General features: G+C 35.5%; 1 protein-coding gene and 1 non-coding gene across 3 annotated transcripts in view; one reads left to right on the plus strand and one right to left on the minus strand.

Moving 5' to 3' along the window:
* The window catches only part of LOC149080575 (nuclear pore membrane glycoprotein 210-like), a 158,571-nt gene that overhangs the window by 9,631 nt on the left and 129,535 nt on the right, over positions 1-19,405 (minus strand). For both annotated transcript variants that reach the window (XM_089239711.1, XM_089239712.1), the window contains one exon: positions 5,714-5,820. In XM_089239711.1, coding sequence (XP_089095837.1) covers positions 5,714-5,820 — 107 coding nt within the window. The remainder of the gene's footprint in view (positions 1-5,713; positions 5,821-19,405) is intronic.
* On the plus strand, positions 4,048-4,121 carry TRNAS-AGA (transfer RNA serine (anticodon AGA)). The gene has a single exon. It is a non-coding gene; the product is annotated as a tRNA-Ser (tRNA).

A 19,405-nucleotide genomic window follows, 5' to 3' on the forward strand; every position in this document is an offset into this window, starting at 1 on the left:
TCAGTAGCACTTTCTGATGTGTGTACTGTCGCATTGTCCTGCTGGAATCGTCCAAGCCTGACAAAATGCACACAGGACATGAATGTATGTAAGTGATTAGAAAGGATGTTTACGTACCAGTAATCTTTCAGAGTCATTTGTAGCCAAACACGGGTTCCATATCATGCCAACTATACATGTCCCATACTATGATAGAGCTTCTACCATCTTGACAGCCCCTTGTTGACATGCAGGTTTTATGGGGGTGCATCCATGGTTTTCTCCATAACTTACCCATCCACCAGCCCAATGCAACTGAAAACGACTCGGAGCTGGCAACCTGTATCTAGTTAACAGTCCAATGACTGTGCTGGGAAGTTCAGTCAAGGTGCATAGTTTTGCGCCTTGCAGCCATCAAAGGAGCCACTGTGCAGTCATGTTCGCATCATGCTGGACTCTCACTGAGAAGATCTAGGTCTGAACCCCGAACCCCACTGATGGCATAGTGGTAGTCAGCTGAATTTGGTTTTCTGCTGTTTTCCAAATTTGAGGAGTGAATGCAAGCCGGTCTCCCATCTAAAAGAAGTCTCTCCACAGAGAGCAGACAGTCCTACAACATGATACTGACATAACATGAAAAATTCAAGCACTTACCATCTTTATTTCAAAATATGGAACATAGATGACAGCACTAGCAAGTACAGGAAACAAGAAAAAGTCTGACAATGTATATATGTTAGGGTCATCCATATACGTACACTCACACGTTCCGCATATACTGATTCATTAGAAATTCCACAGAGGAATGTGTACAAGGTGCATGTTCCGTTTAGTAGTAGTAGTAATCAGGGCTGGTCTTAGACCTAGTGATGCCCTGTGCAAAAACAGAAGTTGCCCCCCCCCCTCCAGGCGCGGATCCAGAGTGATGTGTCAGAAAAGGCAATTTAGTGCTAGTAAATACTGTCCTGTAAAATATGAGATAGTCATTCTCCCATATTATCAGGCTTGGTAGGGGGATTGTCCCCCACTGCCCCAGCACCTGTTCCCTCCCTTCTGCTTGGATGTAAAGGGACGAAGAAGTTGGAAAACCTTTCTTCCCAGAACGGGATTACTGCTATTTAACTTGTTAACAAGCATAAAAACCAACTTGTTTGATTTAATTAAGAGATTTAAAAACAAAAAAACAAAAATCACACAATTAATGCAGGATACTCATCACAAAGGATCGATCTTCACACTTATTTTAATTTTTATGGTAATATACGTGAAGTATTGCGTATGGGCCCAACTGATAATAAAAGTGGTTAAATTGAAGTAATATTCTCTCATATATGATTTCTTTCATATTTATAAAACTCGTGAACTTTGAAATTATCGTTTTTAGACCTAGTACCAAGAAACGGAAGGGGCAGGTGGTCCGTAACTAGGCTGAGGTAACTTGGTCTAAGCCTCCGAGTGAAATCTGGGGCCTTTTTTTTTTCTGAGTATGACAATTTCAAGAAGACTCCAAGAAAAGTCTGCCCCGAGAAAGCACACTATGGCCCTGGAGAAGGGGTGTTATTTCCCCTTTGAAGATTTTTTTTTAACCTCAGGGACTTCGGCTTTCATTTCAACGATAACGTACAATTCTTGAAGTTTGAGCTGAATATGTCACTGTGACCCACTTCATATAGGCACTGCTGACTGCACTGAGTTACATTGATTAGTGGCATTTCTCCTTTATTTGCAAATGATTGTCTGTACCAGATTTTCTGGCACTTCAGTGTAAATGGCATCTGTAAGCTAATATTTATACTACAAGCATAGATATACAGGCTGTCCCAAATTGTTTGCACAGCGGATATCTCTGCACCCATTAACTTTAGAATACTTTTTCACAAAAAGTTTTCAAATGATGTGTGGTTACTCAAAATGTCTTAAATTTTCCAAGGGGTCATCATGTACATAAAAAAACAATTTTTTTTATGCAGACCCTGAATACTAAAGCTTACAATTAGTGAAATGTAACTGCTGCTCTGAGAAGTCATTTACAAAAGATTTCATATTTTTAAATACAATATTAACTGAGATATTTGACTTTGAAGTTTCAGCATTTGTTGCCAATCATTGAGGGTATGATTTACAAATTGTGAAACGTAAATTTAATTCAAAGTTGTAAAAACTTTGTAATTGTCAAAAAATGTATTCACTATTTATTGTGAACAAAAAAGTAAAATAGTTGAGTGTATTCTATTTGTGACATCCTAAAAATGGTACCCTTTGAGCCAATGAAAACTAGTCAACATAGTAATAAAATGCCAAAACATAGTGCCAGACATTTTATATATAATAAAACCTCTCAACAACGGCTGCTATTGGGAGAGGTAGTTTTATTTCTGAAAAAACAACTATATATATATATATATATATAAAATTTGCAATGCACATACATAGCATGTGAAATGACAATCCATTCTGTAACTGATTACGATAGTTATATAATTGATTGTATTAAAATATATATGATTAATCAATTATTATAATATTATCAAAGTATAATCGATCTACAACACTATTATGACGTTCTAAAGTTCAAGCTTGAAGTGCTCAGGTAGAACACAAGCGAGAAAAACTGATATGGACGAAGACGGTGTACCAGCAACCCCAAATAGTTTTGTTCACATTGGACCTTCAACTAGACCAGTGTTTCTCAAAGTGGGAGATAGAATGAACCAAGGGGCAGTAGAAGCTGTTAGTTTAGTATAGGATCCTATGGGTTGGCTTGAGTTGGGGGTGATAAGAACAAAAAATGTTGAAGAAGGAGCACGATGGAACAAAAAGTTTGGGGAACTATGAACTAGACCTTTCCAGGGCATTCCTGAGTCCAATCAAATAGTTGAAGACATAGGCACTGACATACATTGTTGTTGAAAAAAAAAAGATTGACACATCCCTCTCAAAAATTAATACCCTCTGCATTTCTATTCCTATTTGCGAGCACCATTTCTTTTGGATGGAACCATCCCTTGGACTAGGGAGTGCCGTGAACTTGCATATCCCTCTAGTCATTAAGAGTGCTGACAACAGGTCTCTTTTGTTGTTCCCTATATTTTCACTCCAAGACTTTTTCCTCTCTACTTCCTTCAATATACCCATCCAGTATTTGTATCCAAGAAAAGAAAGCGTACATAATCTCCCCCCCCCCTAAAGTTCGGGGAGTGGGAAAACTCTCTTTAAAATCAGCTTGAAAATTATTTTTCTCATAGCGATATGAGTTGTTTTCCTGATTCCATGTCCAAAGTGGCCGTTATTTGGAAATTGTTGTTCGGAGGTTTCTTGTAATATTAAGTCTATGGGACACGTTCGGTTCCAACAAAAAATGTGGCTGTTGTTTGGAGGTGGCCATTAGAGGAGGTTTTACTGTACTTAATATCTCAATAAATATTGCATTTAAAATTGTGAAACTTTTTGCAAATAACTTTCCAGAGCGAGATCTAAATTTAAATAATTGGAAGTTTTACAACACTGGGAATGTATAAAAAGTTAATTTCTCTATTTTTATGTACACGTCCCCTCAACAAATTTTGAGATTTTATGTAATTGTATGTTATTATAAACTTCTTGCAATTCAGAGTATGTTTCCAAAATGAACGGTTGCAGTGATATTTGCTGTGCAAACAATTAGGGACAGCCTGTTGGTTTGCAATACTGCAGAGCAGATTTCAGTTTGCAGTACTGCAGAGCACTGCAGTATTGCAAACTGAAATCGTCATTTGTTTTATGTGCCAAAAATTATTGTACTATTCTAGTGCAACAAATAAGAAACCTAGACCACTAGACTACAGAGGCAACGAATATCTCAATCTTTCCTTGGTGCTCACGTGCACTGAACGGGACCGTACATGGACGGTTGGACCTAACTCAGTCCAAAGCCAGTATGGATAATGGAGAGTTACATCATCCTCTGATAAGTCGCCAATCTAGTGGCATTGTCAGCAATTGTGAGCTTTGGCCTGAGTTAGGTCCGACCGTCCATGTTTGGTCCCGTTCAGTGCACATGAGCTCCACAGAAAGATTGAGATATTCGTTGCCTCTGTAGCCTAGTGGTCTAGGGCATTCACCCAGAAAGTGAAAGAGCGTGGGTTCAGTTCCCAGCAGGGGCAGTTGAATTTTCTCTTTCCAAAATATATCTTTGCATTGCATCAGCCAGCTGTTAAAAACTTTCACATTATAAGGTAATAAACCAATAAGAAACACATCGTTTGGGAACCACAGTAAACATTCTTGACCAACACTTTTTCCCCCATTTTCGGCATTTGCCCAGCTCTGGCGAAATTTTAAAGTAGCCTATCGTTCAAACTGAGTTTTGTTCGGTATATAGGCAAAATTTGGTGGAGATCGTCCCAAAATTGCAGATTTGTATAGAGAACATACAGAAAATCAATTTCAGATATATTGTACATTACACAATGGTCACACGTGATATCTCTTGTCCCCCTCAGTCGTTTCAGAGTATTTTTATGAAGTTTTAAGTCAATAGAATTGTTTTAAAATAAATTAAATAATGTTTTAAGAATAATTAAATAGCCTAATGTGTTTCTCCATATAAACTTTGAACCCCCTTATGACTCCTTTAGGCATTGAATTTTGAAAAATCTTGCCTTAGTGTGTATCTACATTATAAAATAAAACTATGATCAAATTTCATATTTATAGCTTCAGCAGTTTTGGCTCAGTGATGATGAACCAGTCAGGACAATATTTTACATATATAGATTATATTTTAAGTCATTCTGCAACTTTTCTATGCCCAGTTTTTGAAAATTTGAACAAATTGAAATTATAACCCAGTATAACTGGGAATTAAATTGCAACATAGCGATATGGCCAGAGTTTGTGTCTATTTAAATAGTATAACTGTGAACAGAACTAACAAAATTTGATAGCACATTCAACTGTGGTAGAGGTAATTGATTTTCAATTGCATTAAGTTCAGTACTTTTCAATACTCTCTTTTTAATGTAAAAAATACCAATGGACCTGCTTATAAAAAACATTGGTAAACATATCAATAAGTGAATAAGAAAGATTGTGGATGTGTGTGAAAATGGTTAATAATTCTTTGTTAAGAAAATATTCATATTAAAAGAAATTTTATATCATGCATGTGAATTATGTTAATTTTGACTAAGCATATCCTTTTTTAACCCTTTGAGTGAAAGTGACAAGATATCTCGCCTTCTTAAAAGCTCCATTATTTATAGCATTGACAAGTCCAGATATTTTGTAAAACTGATTTCGCAATGAAAGAACTCTTCCCTGCATTCCTTAGTTTGCACCTTCTGAAAATTGGAAGAAAGCCCATTTCATTAAAAAGGTATGACATTTTGAAGGGAGGGGATTCTCAATAATTTCTGCTGTGCTGCTTAAAAGGTTAAGCCAGTGAAGATGTAATGAAGTTCACATATAACAAACATTTTTGCAGCTCCCTTGAATAGGTAGTCTCTACTGCATAATTTCTCTATTGATAAATGTATTATAGAATAATATGTTAAAAATTATAAGTGCAAAACCCTATTTCGAAACTAAATATTTTCTGGAGCAAATACGATTATCATTTGACATTTGTAATAAAAAATGACATTTCCTATGATTTAATATGATGCCATTTCGTTAAGATTGAAAAAAATATCAATCTTATTTTCAAAACGATTTGAAAAAGAAGTCTATTTAACGTATATGACTTTCAACTTACATTGTTTGATGATATTTCATTAGTAAAAATGTCCTTGCGATAACCATTCAACTTGGCTGTAACTATCAAATCACCAGCTTTTCCAACCATTTCTATCTCCTGAAAATCTAAGCGAACAAACGTTTTAAGACATATATAATTATTTATAAATGTACATAGCTTTATATGCAAAACATTTATGTTATAAAATTGGCTTTTTAGGCTTAATTGTAATCAAAACCATTTTGCCTCGGATGCATTCCTCGAGGAAGATCCCTGTTTGTCCTTTATTTCAATTTTCACATTCTTCAATATTTCAATTTATATATTCTCATAGATTATGAATGTGAAACATTTATTCTAACTAATACAATAAAAATCGTTTATAATGACAGCTACTAATCACGAAGACAATTGTCATTATAATATCCTTCAAGGATGCCGGAAAATATTTGCTCGTATTGCTGAGTAACACCATTCAAATTCAGCCAATACATAATTTCTAATTTAAAGTTCCCTTCCAAATATATAATATATGACTTAAAAATTTTTAAAATTCTAAATATGGATCCTAATTTATTTGGCATTAGTTTGCAGTTCCGGAGCACTTAAGCAGCCCGGACACATTTCTTGAGCACTTGAAGGATCCGTGAAACGAGATCGCTGAAGTGGCTCTGTAAGTGATTTATTAACATTATGGAGAATGTTAGTTCAAGTGCCCACAAACTAGGAAACGATTTTTCTCGTTTTTGGCACACCGAGTAAGATGCCATTAAGAATATTTCATATTTTCATAAAGGGAGGTTGATGACGTAAGCATCACCCGAACCCCCTCCCCCCCTTTTCAGCAAATCGGAACACCCCCCCCCCTCACCATTGATGCTGACGAAATACTTGAATGACCACATGGCCCCCACATCCTGTAGCGGGGCCCCTCGGTCAGACATTTAACGGGCCCCTTCTGTAGTTAATTTATAGCGTGAAAAAGTAAAAAAATTATGATAACCGTCCTGGGCCCTGTCAGCCCCCCTATGTGGGGGCCATGCCCATACTAGCAAAAGTAAAACCCGCTACTTTTGGCTGGTATACTGGCCCGCAAAAACACAAGAGTTTCTCAATGCAGATCTTGCTCATCATTCCTGTTCAAAAACGGCCAGTGTCTACTTATCTCCCTCTTTATCTCCAGCAGGTTTTCCTGAGCACACCTAACTTCGAATTGTATCTTCTTTTCATTTCCTGGAACAACATCCCCCCTTCCCCAACATGTCTCTGCGATGGGTTGCTACTCTTTTTGAAGCAGAGCACTTTTTATCACTTTTATCATCATGGCAATGGCAATTAAGCAGCAGCCCCACTTCTTTGGAATGGCCATTATCCAGCAGTTCAACCTACAGTAATTCAAAACACAGATTGGGCTGTGCACACAAGGACTGGATTGTGGGGAACAGGTGTCAATGCTCTTCATAAAAAATATAATGGGGGGAAAAAATTGAAGCTGTTGTACTCCGGGAAGACATACATATGCCCTTTCTTCTATTACTCATCCGTCATTGAGAACCCCAGAAATGTCGCCGCAAAAGACTTCTCCAAAACTAAACAATTAAAAAGAAAAACTGGATAGACCTCGTTCCAGGCCAGTCTTCTACAAACCTTTTTATTCCACCAGCCTCCGAATTTGGTAGTGACCATATGGCAGAGGGGAAAAAAAAAAAACTACAGTTCAGAAATTGCTGGTTGTTAAACCCATGTTCCCATATGTTTGATAAATTTTAGGTTTCCTGGTGATTCCCCCATGAATTTTCACTGTCCAATGACAAGCAGTTCTGAGATAGGTTAGAAAATGCGATCATATTTTTACTTGCCTTCGTTTAAGATAAGCGTGTTTTCATAGCCATATGATATATAATATTTGCCATCAAGTGTTTATAATTCATTATTATGGGAAGTTCTCATGCAGAGCAGAAAAGAGAAATAATTATAAATTTTTTCTCAAAGAAATTGCCACTAGTCATTGTGCAGGTGATCAGATTTTATACCTCATGTGAGTTGACTTTTATCTAAACAACTTTCTCTATTGTATTATTAACTTTGTAATAGTGTGTATTCTGGCTCTCATACCCAGGGATACTGTCTCTTACCAACAATATTTTTTTTATGAAACCTCACTTTAATGATACTCTGTACCCCAGTTAAGTCCCTCTTCCACAGTATTTTTTCAAATCTTGTTTGGAAATGCCCATAATAAGTACTGGTTCTTAATTTCACTCTCTCTGAAAATTGGTACATGGTAATTCTTTTTCAATACAATTTGAGTATTTTTAAAATTGGAACCATTTCTTTTTGATGAACGCTTGATGAGAGAAGGGCGAGTAAGGACTTGAAGGACACTCTATGTGTTGTTGTACCAGCTGGAATCAATAAGTAAAGAACATTGAAACTGTTTCTGAATTTCGAAAAAAGTTATAAAACAGTAACTTTTTTTAGTTTAGTTTTTGAATTTATTGAAAAAAAAGCCAAAAATAAATGTTACTAGTAGCCAGAAAAAAGAATTAAATAATAATTACAAGAGTTTATAAAAATTAATTAATGTAATTGAGTGAAGAAAAAATAATGAATAGAAAATTGATTATTCAAGGAGATGCAGGAAGGTGAATCATATTGCACTTGAGCTGCGGGATGGAAAAAAGGGTAAGAGCCACTGCTCTTCAGCGATATATTTTTTTGGTCCGCAGAGAACAAAAGTCTTAGATTTGCTGTACCAGTGGTTTCCAAATTGTATGCTGTGGTACAATGACGTTCTATCCATTCAGTAATTCAATGGTATGAATTATTAAACATTTCTTATGATAAAGTATACATCACTATTCTTAAACCTTTTCACATCTGTGGACTGGTGAAAATGTGTGAAAAATTTCGCAGACCGAAAAAAAATGAGGGAAAGAGAATGAATTCACAGACGTTGTGATAGTTAATACAGGAATAAAACCCAATATATTGACAAATCTAGTGTCAAGGAACAAGAAATTTTAATTAGTTATGGCATCCGTTTTTTTTTATTGAAACAGAAAAGTTCATATACACTGACTAAGTGGCCAAAAAAGAAAATGTTGCAGTGTATCGCAGGCCTTGGAGGAAGTATTATAGTTCCATTTTTTCTGTTAGGCTGGACTGGGACTGAAAAAAGTTATTATCAAAATATTAAAAAAACCATCATGAAAAAACGTAAGTGGAAAAATGCTGTAAACGGGAAATCCTATTGAGAATTTGTTAGGACTGAGACCACGAAAATAAGTCGTACTAAGCGGGAAAACGTTTTAAGTCAGAACGTTATAAGCGGGATCGACTGCATATTTTTTTTTTTGTAGTAAACAAGGTGTCTGAGCTTCAACTGATTTGATTATGGAATTTTCATCAATTCTGGAATTATTTCTCTCATTAATTATAGGAATTCTAATTAATTCTGAATTTTCATGAATTCTGAGATTTTTTTTTATCAATTCCGAATTTTCACCAATTCTGCGATTTTTTTCTTTCATCAATTCTGAATTTCAATTGATTCCAGGTTTTTTCCCATTAATTCTGAATTTTAAATCCTGTGATTTTTTCTTTTGCTAATTCAAAATTTTCATTAATTCAAAATTTTAATTTTAAATTTATTTACAGATTAAAAAAAAAAAAAAATCCTGTACACACACATATTCTGTGAAAGTGCATGAATCTTTGAATACCCAATTTCACCCCCCCCCCCAAAATATATAAAATCAAGGTTATAAGCTGCTCTGAAATAATTTTCGCATTGGGCTCTGCATCTGATAAAGGCAGCCCTGTGTATTTACTAAGGTCTTGCAACCCGTTTTTTTTTCCATATCCATATCTGTTAGTTCGCTTGCTCCCCCCCCCCCCATAACAAGTAGTTTTGTGGGTGTAGGGCAGCATTTCTCAAACTTTTTCCACCCACAGCTCCCTTGTCTTTGTCATTGTTTATCCTCGACTCCCTAGAATAATTTAAAAAGGACCACCTCACAAAGTCTTGAATGGGCACACATCAATAAACCAACTTGTCGCGACGCCCCAGAAAGCTGCGACACTCACTTTGAGAACATCTAGCATGCTGGTGCTTTCATCAAGGTTGTAACTAAGAGTTTTACTATGCCCGCAATTTTAAAATTCAATAATTTTAAAATGGTATTCTTTGTTCCCCTCCCACCTAAAACTGATGCCTCCTAAATTTTGCAGGTCGGGGCAGTTGCCCCCTGCCCCCCATTTCCGGCCTTGACTTCAGTACCATCCTCACACATGGCCCACCCAGGCACAGCTTGGGGACCTCAGCTATATAAGAAGGTATTATTATTATTAGACCTGGTGCAAAGGTTTCCAAGACACATGTAAACTGTAAGTTGGTAAGTCCTGCCCCATGTAGGAAACTACCTTAAAAATGTCTCATGATGCTCTCGAGAGGCCTTAGTTAACTCAAAATATATTTTTGCACTATTAAAATTGGGTTTCACCCAGGGCCGTCATTTCAACTTTTTCCAGGGGAGGGGCAAAGAACATGTACTCAATGTATTTATAATTTTATATATATATTTGCATATATATATATATATATACCATTTTTAGTGTATTTTCAAAAGTCAGGGGGGGGGGCAATGGCCCCCCTAACCCCCCAAATGACAGGCCTGGTTTCACCCTCATAGATAGCCAAGTACGTAACAATGATAAATTATCAATTCAAAATCTATTTATCGATTGTGCTCAATTTTACAGTATAATCAAATGACCAGCAATATTATTCTTTGATGGTTTTCAATTTAAATTTTGGAGGATGTGGCAAATTTAATGATCATAAAATTTATATGAATTGATAGGGAAAAAGTTTTAAAATGCATACTGCAACTATTCAATTTCAGATTACATATTTCAGCATGATCGTTTAAATTTTGAAAGAACTATAACAATTAAAAGGCCTATACCTCATCCTCCTAAGCAGATCATGGCCCGCCGCTCTGTCTCAACGAAGGTGCAGGTGATCCAAGAAGGCCTAGGCCATGCTGTAAAAAATTACCCATACCAGAACCCCTTAGAGGTGTGTGACAGGTGCAGTCGCCTAGTGCTTTACCTATAGAAGGTAGGTGGTGTTGATTGAACTCACTGTAAATTATTGGAGGCTTTCACCAATTCTGAAATTATTTCCTGCATTAATTCTGAGTTGTCATCAATTTTGCTAATTTTTTTCTACCGTTGATACTGAATTTATATCAATTCCGGAATATTTCTTTCATCAATTCTTAATTTTCATTGGTGGTGCTAGGATAATTTCTTTAAATTATTTTTTTGATTCATCGCTTAAAAATTTCATTAGTTTCTCTCATTATTTAAATTTATCTTCAGTGTTGAAATTTCATAAATTTTTGTGTTAATTTGCATTTAATCATGTGCTTAAATTTTTTATAGATATTTCTCAGCATTCCTATATATTCTGGAAAAATTGATGCAGATTTATCCTTTCTCTAAAAAATATATAAAATGGAGGCGAAGGGAGTACTAAACATTTTTGGTGCCCTGAAATTGGTGAGACGAATCTTGCCCTGTTATTATTTTCTCACCAGCCAGCTGTTAAAACCTTGTAAAATGAAATATATAAATCAATTTAACACTTACTTGGGTGGTTTTAGCTATAATAATGTGAAACTGTGTGTTTAATCCTTTCTTGTAGGCACGATATCCTATCACCATCATCTCGTTTTTGTTTTTTTCCTATCTTATATTTTTTACCAACTTGAATGGACAAAGAAAACAAGGGGAAAATATCAAACAAGTCTTCCCACCATCGTTTTCAGAATTTAACAATGGATTCCACAGTCTGTAACTTTCTGCAGATAAAGAACATGTTTTAAATTCTAGTCAGACCACAGGTGGAGATAGATTTGAAAATCTGGAGCCCGATGATGATGTAAATTCATTATATGCACATATACATGTTAGATCAGTTAGCTCCGCCTTTGACGTGGGGGGGGGGCAGGGCAAAGCCCCCAGCATGTGTGGAGATGCCTCGTATATCTGTTCATGAGTCAGACGACGTTGAACTGAAACTTCAGATCCCCGCCTTTGCGATGTGTCAATATAAATGAAATAATTTAAATGAGAATTATCATAAACTTTAATCCTGTTTTACGGTCAAGCGTGACTGCTACCCTAACCTCAGAAACTTGTAACTCGCAAATAAAAAAGGGAATTTTTACTCTGTCACTTGGGGACAGTGCCATTTTGGTGTCCCATTCCCCATAATTTTCAACAAAGAAGAGTAAATGCAGCACCCTTTCTGGTCCAATGCCCTAGGCACAAGACTTCCTGAACGGCCTTAGTTGCAACCATGGGTGTTACCACATCTTCTCAAGTCCACCATGTGTATGCACATGTTACCAATAAAAATACAATCTATCTCCGCTAAACATTGCATACACAGAATCCAATCTGAACTCACAATACATGCGAAAAACTAATATAATATACAACAGATCCGCAATGTATTATACTCTGGCAGACTCTTGAAATGTTGATTCAGTGATCAAAGAGTGAATTCAGATTCCAACTGGTCCAGCACATCCACCTGGAGCATTACGGGACATTCTACTTGAAAGCGGGATGTATCTCTGGTGAATTTTTGTATGCTCTATCAGAAGAAATTTATTATTATTTTGTAAAGCAAGCACACTTCGAGCAACACCAATCATTTTTGACTTCCGCCATCCCTGTCTTTTTTTACTATAAGCAAATTTAAATTTTTTGCTCTGTTAGGTTGAAAATCGTTGCTTTATCTGCATTAAAACTTTTCCAGACCATTTCATTACAATATTAACAAATTAACTAAACTCCAGTTACAAGATTGATTTTTGATCTCACAGCAGTTGATTCTCTAAAATGTTTATGTATAGAATTTTATCAATGCGATTTAGCCAACAAACCCAACAGTTCCAATTTACAATTATTAGGCTATATCATTGCTCACTTCCATGTATGGACTCGTTAACATTTTTCTACTAATTGTAAAGCTTTTTTAGCGTGATTTATTTGACTGCTCAGAAAATACTTTAAACTTCAAGTTCTAGTCAAGTGAGGCTTGGTTATTGACCCCTTTGTCAATGGGAGAGGAAAAAGTTGAATAAAATTGTCACATATCCTGTGCATATAGTGGGGAAAGCGTAAAAATTGATGGGAGTAAAATATTATGTTTTTGTGCATCCATTCTTTGTTAGAGAAGTACCTGAAAGAAATGTTTACAAGGAGCATGTGTGATAATAATTGTCATGTTTAGTTTGGTTTAAAAAAACGTTTTCAAGAATGTTTTCGACATTATAGCAAAAGCTTTATGATTCTCAGCCCCCAAAAACCAAATATTTTTTGTATCTTTAACATTAGCTTTTTGACAATCACTTGCAAAGCACTCGTTATAGTGAGATTCTCCTTGTAAGCTGTAATTGTTATAACAGACTTTTACTATAATTTAAAATAGAAACCTCATTGGATCATTTTTTAAAAAAGTCAGATTCATCCTGATAAATTCTATCATCATGGACATAACGTGAATTGGAAATTCATTTGAACTCTTTGTTTTGCCTGTATATAGTTAGGCATGCTCTATGGGAGGAGTTGGCTACCAAACCTGACCAAAACTCTTCTTTGTGGCTTTTTTGCTTGCAAATGTTAGACTCCAGTGTATGGTATAAGCCCATCAGGAAAAAATCCTGAAAAAGGATTATTGTTCCCCCTCCCAAACAGACTGGGATCAAAAACTAATATGGACGAATGATGGTTCTATTCTATGAAATGCAGGATGCATAATCCTGTATGTGAGTTTTCTTCTAAAGTTTTCTCTACAGCACATAGTCCTGAATCCATGTCCGGGGTTCCTGATGTTTTGTCTTTCTTGATACTATCACTAAGTTCATGTAAAAATATTTTGCTCTTTGTCTTTCACGAGATCATAACCAACGCTCTTTCAAGTTTAACTATGCTAATAAAATATAGTCAAATTCGGTTATAATGATACTGATTGTAACAAGCCATAGCCAGAACGTCAATAAATTGGTGGCCCCAGCTGATTCAAATAGAGCAGGGTTGGCCAACTTCTCTCTGTTAGAGGGCCAACATCATGGTTGGCTTACAACATCACAAACCACACCAGCGGTGGCATTTTAGTATACAAGCCACACCAGTAAAATGACCTGGAAAACTCATAAATTTGTTGCAGCTGTAAGTAATATGATGAAGCACGGGCAATTTAACCTTTGTAATGTCACCAATTTTACCCTGGGCTTTGTGTTACTCTACTTGTTCATAAACTGATACGTATGCATTATTTATATGGTTATGTTCCCAGCTAAATGCAATGCATCAAAAATTACAGTTTTTCTGCAAATTACTCTATACATTCTCGGTTTAAATTTTACAGGCAAAATATTTTTTCTGAATTGTTCTGCAATTATTGTTTTTTTTCTTTACCCCTGGTTTGTTTTTGCTCCTCTAATATAGCAGCATTCCATGCATTTGCACAGGTCAAATGGATGATCAAGGAATTGATTCATGCTTTGGTAGACTTTGAAAGGGGTTTTATTATTGGGATGAAAAAAAATGTTGCCAAAAGCCAGTCACGTGAATAGTACAGACCATCCAGAATGGGTAAACACATGACAGTACCAAGATAAGATGGACCAGCTTCACATTGACCAGATATACTGTCTGTAGATGTGCGTTCGCCTTACATCCATAAGATTCACGGTAGATTTATTCTTATTAACGTGAGTTACATTCTGGTACAACCTGAAATGCCATCAACTTGCCATATCAAACTTTGAAGATAAAAGCTTCTCTGTTTTTGGCACAAATGATCATTGTGTATAGGTCAGGGTTTAAGCTGGATAAAAAATTCCTTTCGCAAAAAAGCGAAAATGGAGGGAAAAGCTTTAGCAAAATGCTACAATGCTAATGTAATGATTGATGGTTGGATGTCTACTTGTTTCGTACCTCCTGTATGCATTTTTGCGAAAGTGGCAACTACTTCTTTCGCATTCTACGATTTTCTTTCGCATTTTGCGAAAAATGCGACCGTAGCTTAAACCCTGGTATAGGTGTGGAATTTCCTTGGTCAACAGTACAATATGAACAACACTATCAAATATGACACATTTTTTCCCTTTGGAATTTTCAGAGTCTGAGTAGCCTAATTGGTTGAAGTTTTGAGATGGGTGCCATTGTGACTTGGCATCCACTTTGAAAATGTTTTGTTAGTCTCACAATGAGTAGAACACCAAATATGCATTCAGATATAAATACAGAAACCACAACACACAACTTTGCACAACTTTGGCAGAAAAAAATTCCTTCAACACACTCACAAGATTTTAAGAGCAGTGTGTTTATTTTCGTCAGTAGAAATAGTAAATGTAACTAGCCTGTAAATCAGGAAGTCTGCTGTTGGAATCAAATAGCTCAAATAAATAATCAGAAATTTAATTTACTACACAGTATTTTTACCTAGTCAGGGCCGCACAAAGTCACCTCACATGCTAGCTGTTGACTACCTCTGGGACAGAGAACAAAGTTGAGGAATCATACAGGGACATCTGAAGTTTTTCGGACCTGTGGGTGCTAAGCTTGATTTTTATGTTAGAGATTTTGATTTCTGAATTAATTTTTTGGGATGTTATGCCAAATTATGTTTTTCAAAAGCACAAGAACTGCTTCAACAGAAAGGAAGAGAGGATGAAGACAACAGTGCTTGGTTTTCCGTCTTAAAAATTATGAGATTGAAATCCAATCAAGGGCTCATTCAGAGATCTTGGGAACAATTTCGGCCAATTAGAAAAATTGGGATGATTGGACCAATCCTGACAAAAAAGTGACTTAAGCAGGGAGAAGGCGCAAGTAATAGCCTTTTGCCTGCCATTACGTAATTCTTGAAAATGTCCGCCACCCATGCAAATGAAACGTTGAAAGACAAAACTATACATCATGTCAGCCAAAAAACTCAAAACTTCGAATTTTAATTTACCTGATGACCTTTTTTGTTTCACATTTTACAATGCTTCTGCTCTATGGCATTTCCCCATGAAATTCCTTGAATTACAACTGACACATTCAGGGAATGTTTATCTCTTATTCTTTTTTAATTGATGGAAAACAATTTGCTACATGTTTGATGCTCAGACTTGATTATCCATATGATAAGTGAATTAACTTTCCTGAATAATCCCTCTTCATTTTGCTCTTCCAGACTTTCTTTTTCTTAATATAAAAATTTCCAGTTTTCTCAATTTTTTTCAACAAAAAAAAAGCTTATTTTAATTTATAATCTTCACTAAAATCGGGGATGAAGGTAATTTGTATAAATTAGAAATTATATTATAATACTGTGATGAGACCATAAGACTATAAATAAAAATAAGTACTTATCACACGTATATCATGTTCAACAATTTTTCATGAATACAAATTAAATCACTGCAGACTTGCTATAGAACTCCATTTCCTTCAAAGGGCTAGTTATAATCAATAATTGGTGATTTTGTTCACAATCAGCAATATTTTTAGGAAGAATCTATGCTATCCCGTATTTGCTATCCTTATTTCTGCACTTTTCTTGATAAATCATAGTCACTCTTAATCATAGCAAAATTTCAACATCATGTGCAGTGGATCCTGTTTGTAACATTTTTCAAAATACCATCATGAAAAACTATTATAAGTGGGAAAATGTTTTAAACGGAACATTTAGATGAGTATTAGCAAGAGTTGGGACAATGAAAATGAGTTGCACTAAGCAGGAAAACATTCTAAGTGGAAATATTATAAGCAGGATCTAATGTGCTTGATTGCATCAAATTACATTTTTCATAAGTTCTTGTAAACATCACACTTGGTTATACTCGAAAAATCGTCAACGAATAAGGCAAATACCAGGGGGTGTACTATCCCCCATGCTTATAAAGAATAATCTGTGTGACAAGGACCGGTTCTCTCGGATTGTTTCACGGATATTGGAAAAAAAACGCACCTCGATGAGTGAGAAGTATGCTTGAGACCACGTGACATAAAGGAGGAAAATGTAGGGAATTTCTCCCTTTCATATAGCCAATCACAGGCACGCATTCAAGATATTTTTTTTAATACTTTTAGTGGCCTTCATGGCACTCTTCGTGTTTATTATTTTTATTTGAGCAGGATATCAAGGTTTACGCGCGTAACGAGTAAGTGTTTACCTTAAGTAAATTTTGTCGTTCAATTCACATATTTCAGCATAAATTTCATCATGAGTGATGTTTCCTGCATAATAGCTCAGTGAAATGACAATTTGTGCCTTGATTCTTGAGGAACCGAGGAATAATTTTAATTATGTTTGCCTTCCCCCACCTTTGATTATTACAATGTATAAATAATTTTGGCAGTGGTCTGTTAAAATTATTCGGTTTTCTGGAATGTGATATTACTAAATCACTGATTCTGATTGATTGAGGTCAGCATGTTCAAAAACTTAACAAATCATACACCTCACTCGTTGATATTTTTCTTCCGACGTAATACAGTGGAATCGCGATAACTCGACACGTGGATAACTCGACTATCCGGATAACTTAACATCTATTATTCCCTTGGTTGGCACAATACTAATTTCAATGTAAGGGAAGCTCTCTAACTCGACACATGTTTGGCTCTGCTTAAGTCAACTACCATTTTTGTCCATTTACCATGACTGGTTTTACAATTGTCCGTGTGTTACCAGTTCTCAGAATGTTTCAACAATCCTTTGTTTCTTTGTTCTCTATTATGCCATTTCCCTCTTATGTGTTGTGGGTGTGCATGTGAAGAATGAATGTTTGAAATCTTTTGGCCGGCTTATCATTTTAATGGCATTTCCAAGAAAGGTCTTTCATTCTTTTCATGGTAAAAAAAAGTGTGAACATCATCAACATCCAATAGGGTGTAGTGATACTATTGTATAGCAACCAATAATCCAGCAGATGGCGTTAGTCATCCATGATTGTCGCTGTGAATGCAGCGAGTGTATACTTATATATGTATATGTGTAATACCAACAGAGAGAGTCGAGACTTCTGAATGTCCGGATGTGTTCATACTCGACTGAGATGTAAATAGTAAAGTTTAACCCATAGTAATTTTAACAGTGATAAATTTATATAATAAAGTATTTTAAATCAACATGTACAATATAGTGAATTCTTACACTATAAGGGATAAAAATCTTATCTAGTTTTGATATTGTCTGTTGCAGAGAATATTTTTGGCGGAACTTAGTTTTACGATTTCTTGTAAAAGGCGTAAAGGAAAAAGAGCTAAAGCCTGGTTAGAGGCTGAATATCTGATTTGGTTTTCATCATGATCGATGGCCATGAATGCAATGGCTCCATACTTTAACTTTAAAATCAAAAGTTGAAATTTTGAAAAAACTGAAATCGGAAAAAAAACTCAGAGTGAACTTGCCAAAGAATATGGAGTTGCATGGAACACCATTTCAACATTTGCTTAAAATAAGGGAAAAATTTTGCCATCATTTGAATCTAAGGAGAATCTTTGGACTAAGTAGAAAACGCATTAGAAATCATACTTCAGTGATGTAGAAGAAGCACCTCTTTTGTGGTTCAAATCCGCTCAATCTCACACAATCCCATCACCAGGACCAATAATTCAAGAGAAAGTAAAAGATTTCACAAAAAGTCTCAATCAAGGGGATTTCACTGCGAGCAGTGGATGGTTAACCCGATTCAAAGACCACCATAGCATTGTTTTCAGGAAAGTTTATGGAAAGAGCATATCTGCATCTCAAGAAACTGTTGAAAATTGGAAGAATGATATTCTCATACCAATGATAGAAGGTGTGTTTAAGATGCAGATGTGTTTAATTGTGATAAGAAAGGTTTATTTTTTCTGTTTTTGCCTAACCAAACTCTTGCCTTTAGAGAAGAAAAATGTGAAGGATGTAAAAAACATGAAGATCTTTTGACAACTTTTGGCAGCAAACTCAGACGGTTCTGAAAAATTAAAACTGTTTAGTTATCAGAAAATAAAAAACTCACAATGCTTTAGAAATGTTGAAATTCATCCAGTGGATTATGATGGCAATAAAAAGGTATGGATGAAATCTGAGGTTTTTGAACAATGGTTGAGGAAGCTAGATAGAAAATTTTCAAGTGAGAAGAGAAAATTTTTATTTATTTTGGATAAAAAAAAATTTTCAGTGCTCATCCAAAGATAACAGACCTTTCAGCACTCAAATTATGCTTTTACCACCTAATTCAACAGCAATTTCCCAACCACTGGATCAAGGAATTATCCTAAATATGAAAACTTTTTACAGAAAATTACATACCAAAAAAGTTTGTGAATTTGTGGAGGTTGGAATGGATAATGTGGAGGTTGGATAATTTCTGTTTTAGATGCTGTTGAAATGATTGATTCGGCATGGAAGTCAGTCATGAGTGCATGATTGAAACCGCAGCGATTTTAAACTGCTTCCGTCATGTTGGTTTTTGTTCTGAGTCTTTTTAAAAAATATTTCTCTGAACAGAGCTGTAACTAGGATTTTTCAGCCTATGGCAAACATTATTTTGACACCCCACCGTCTCATCGGTGCATTAAAAGCTCTAGATGTGATACGTCCCTTTCTACACAATTAGGAAAAAGCCGAACAATTGCGGG

The sequence above is a fragment of the Pholcus phalangioides genome, unplaced genomic scaffold, assembly GCF_987345545.1.
Source record: "Pholcus phalangioides strain wild (caught in Gottingen) unplaced genomic scaffold, Ppha-v1.0 ptg000011l_1, whole genome shotgun sequence".
Taxonomy (NCBI): Eukaryota; Metazoa; Arthropoda; class Arachnida; order Araneae; family Pholcidae; genus Pholcus; species Pholcus phalangioides.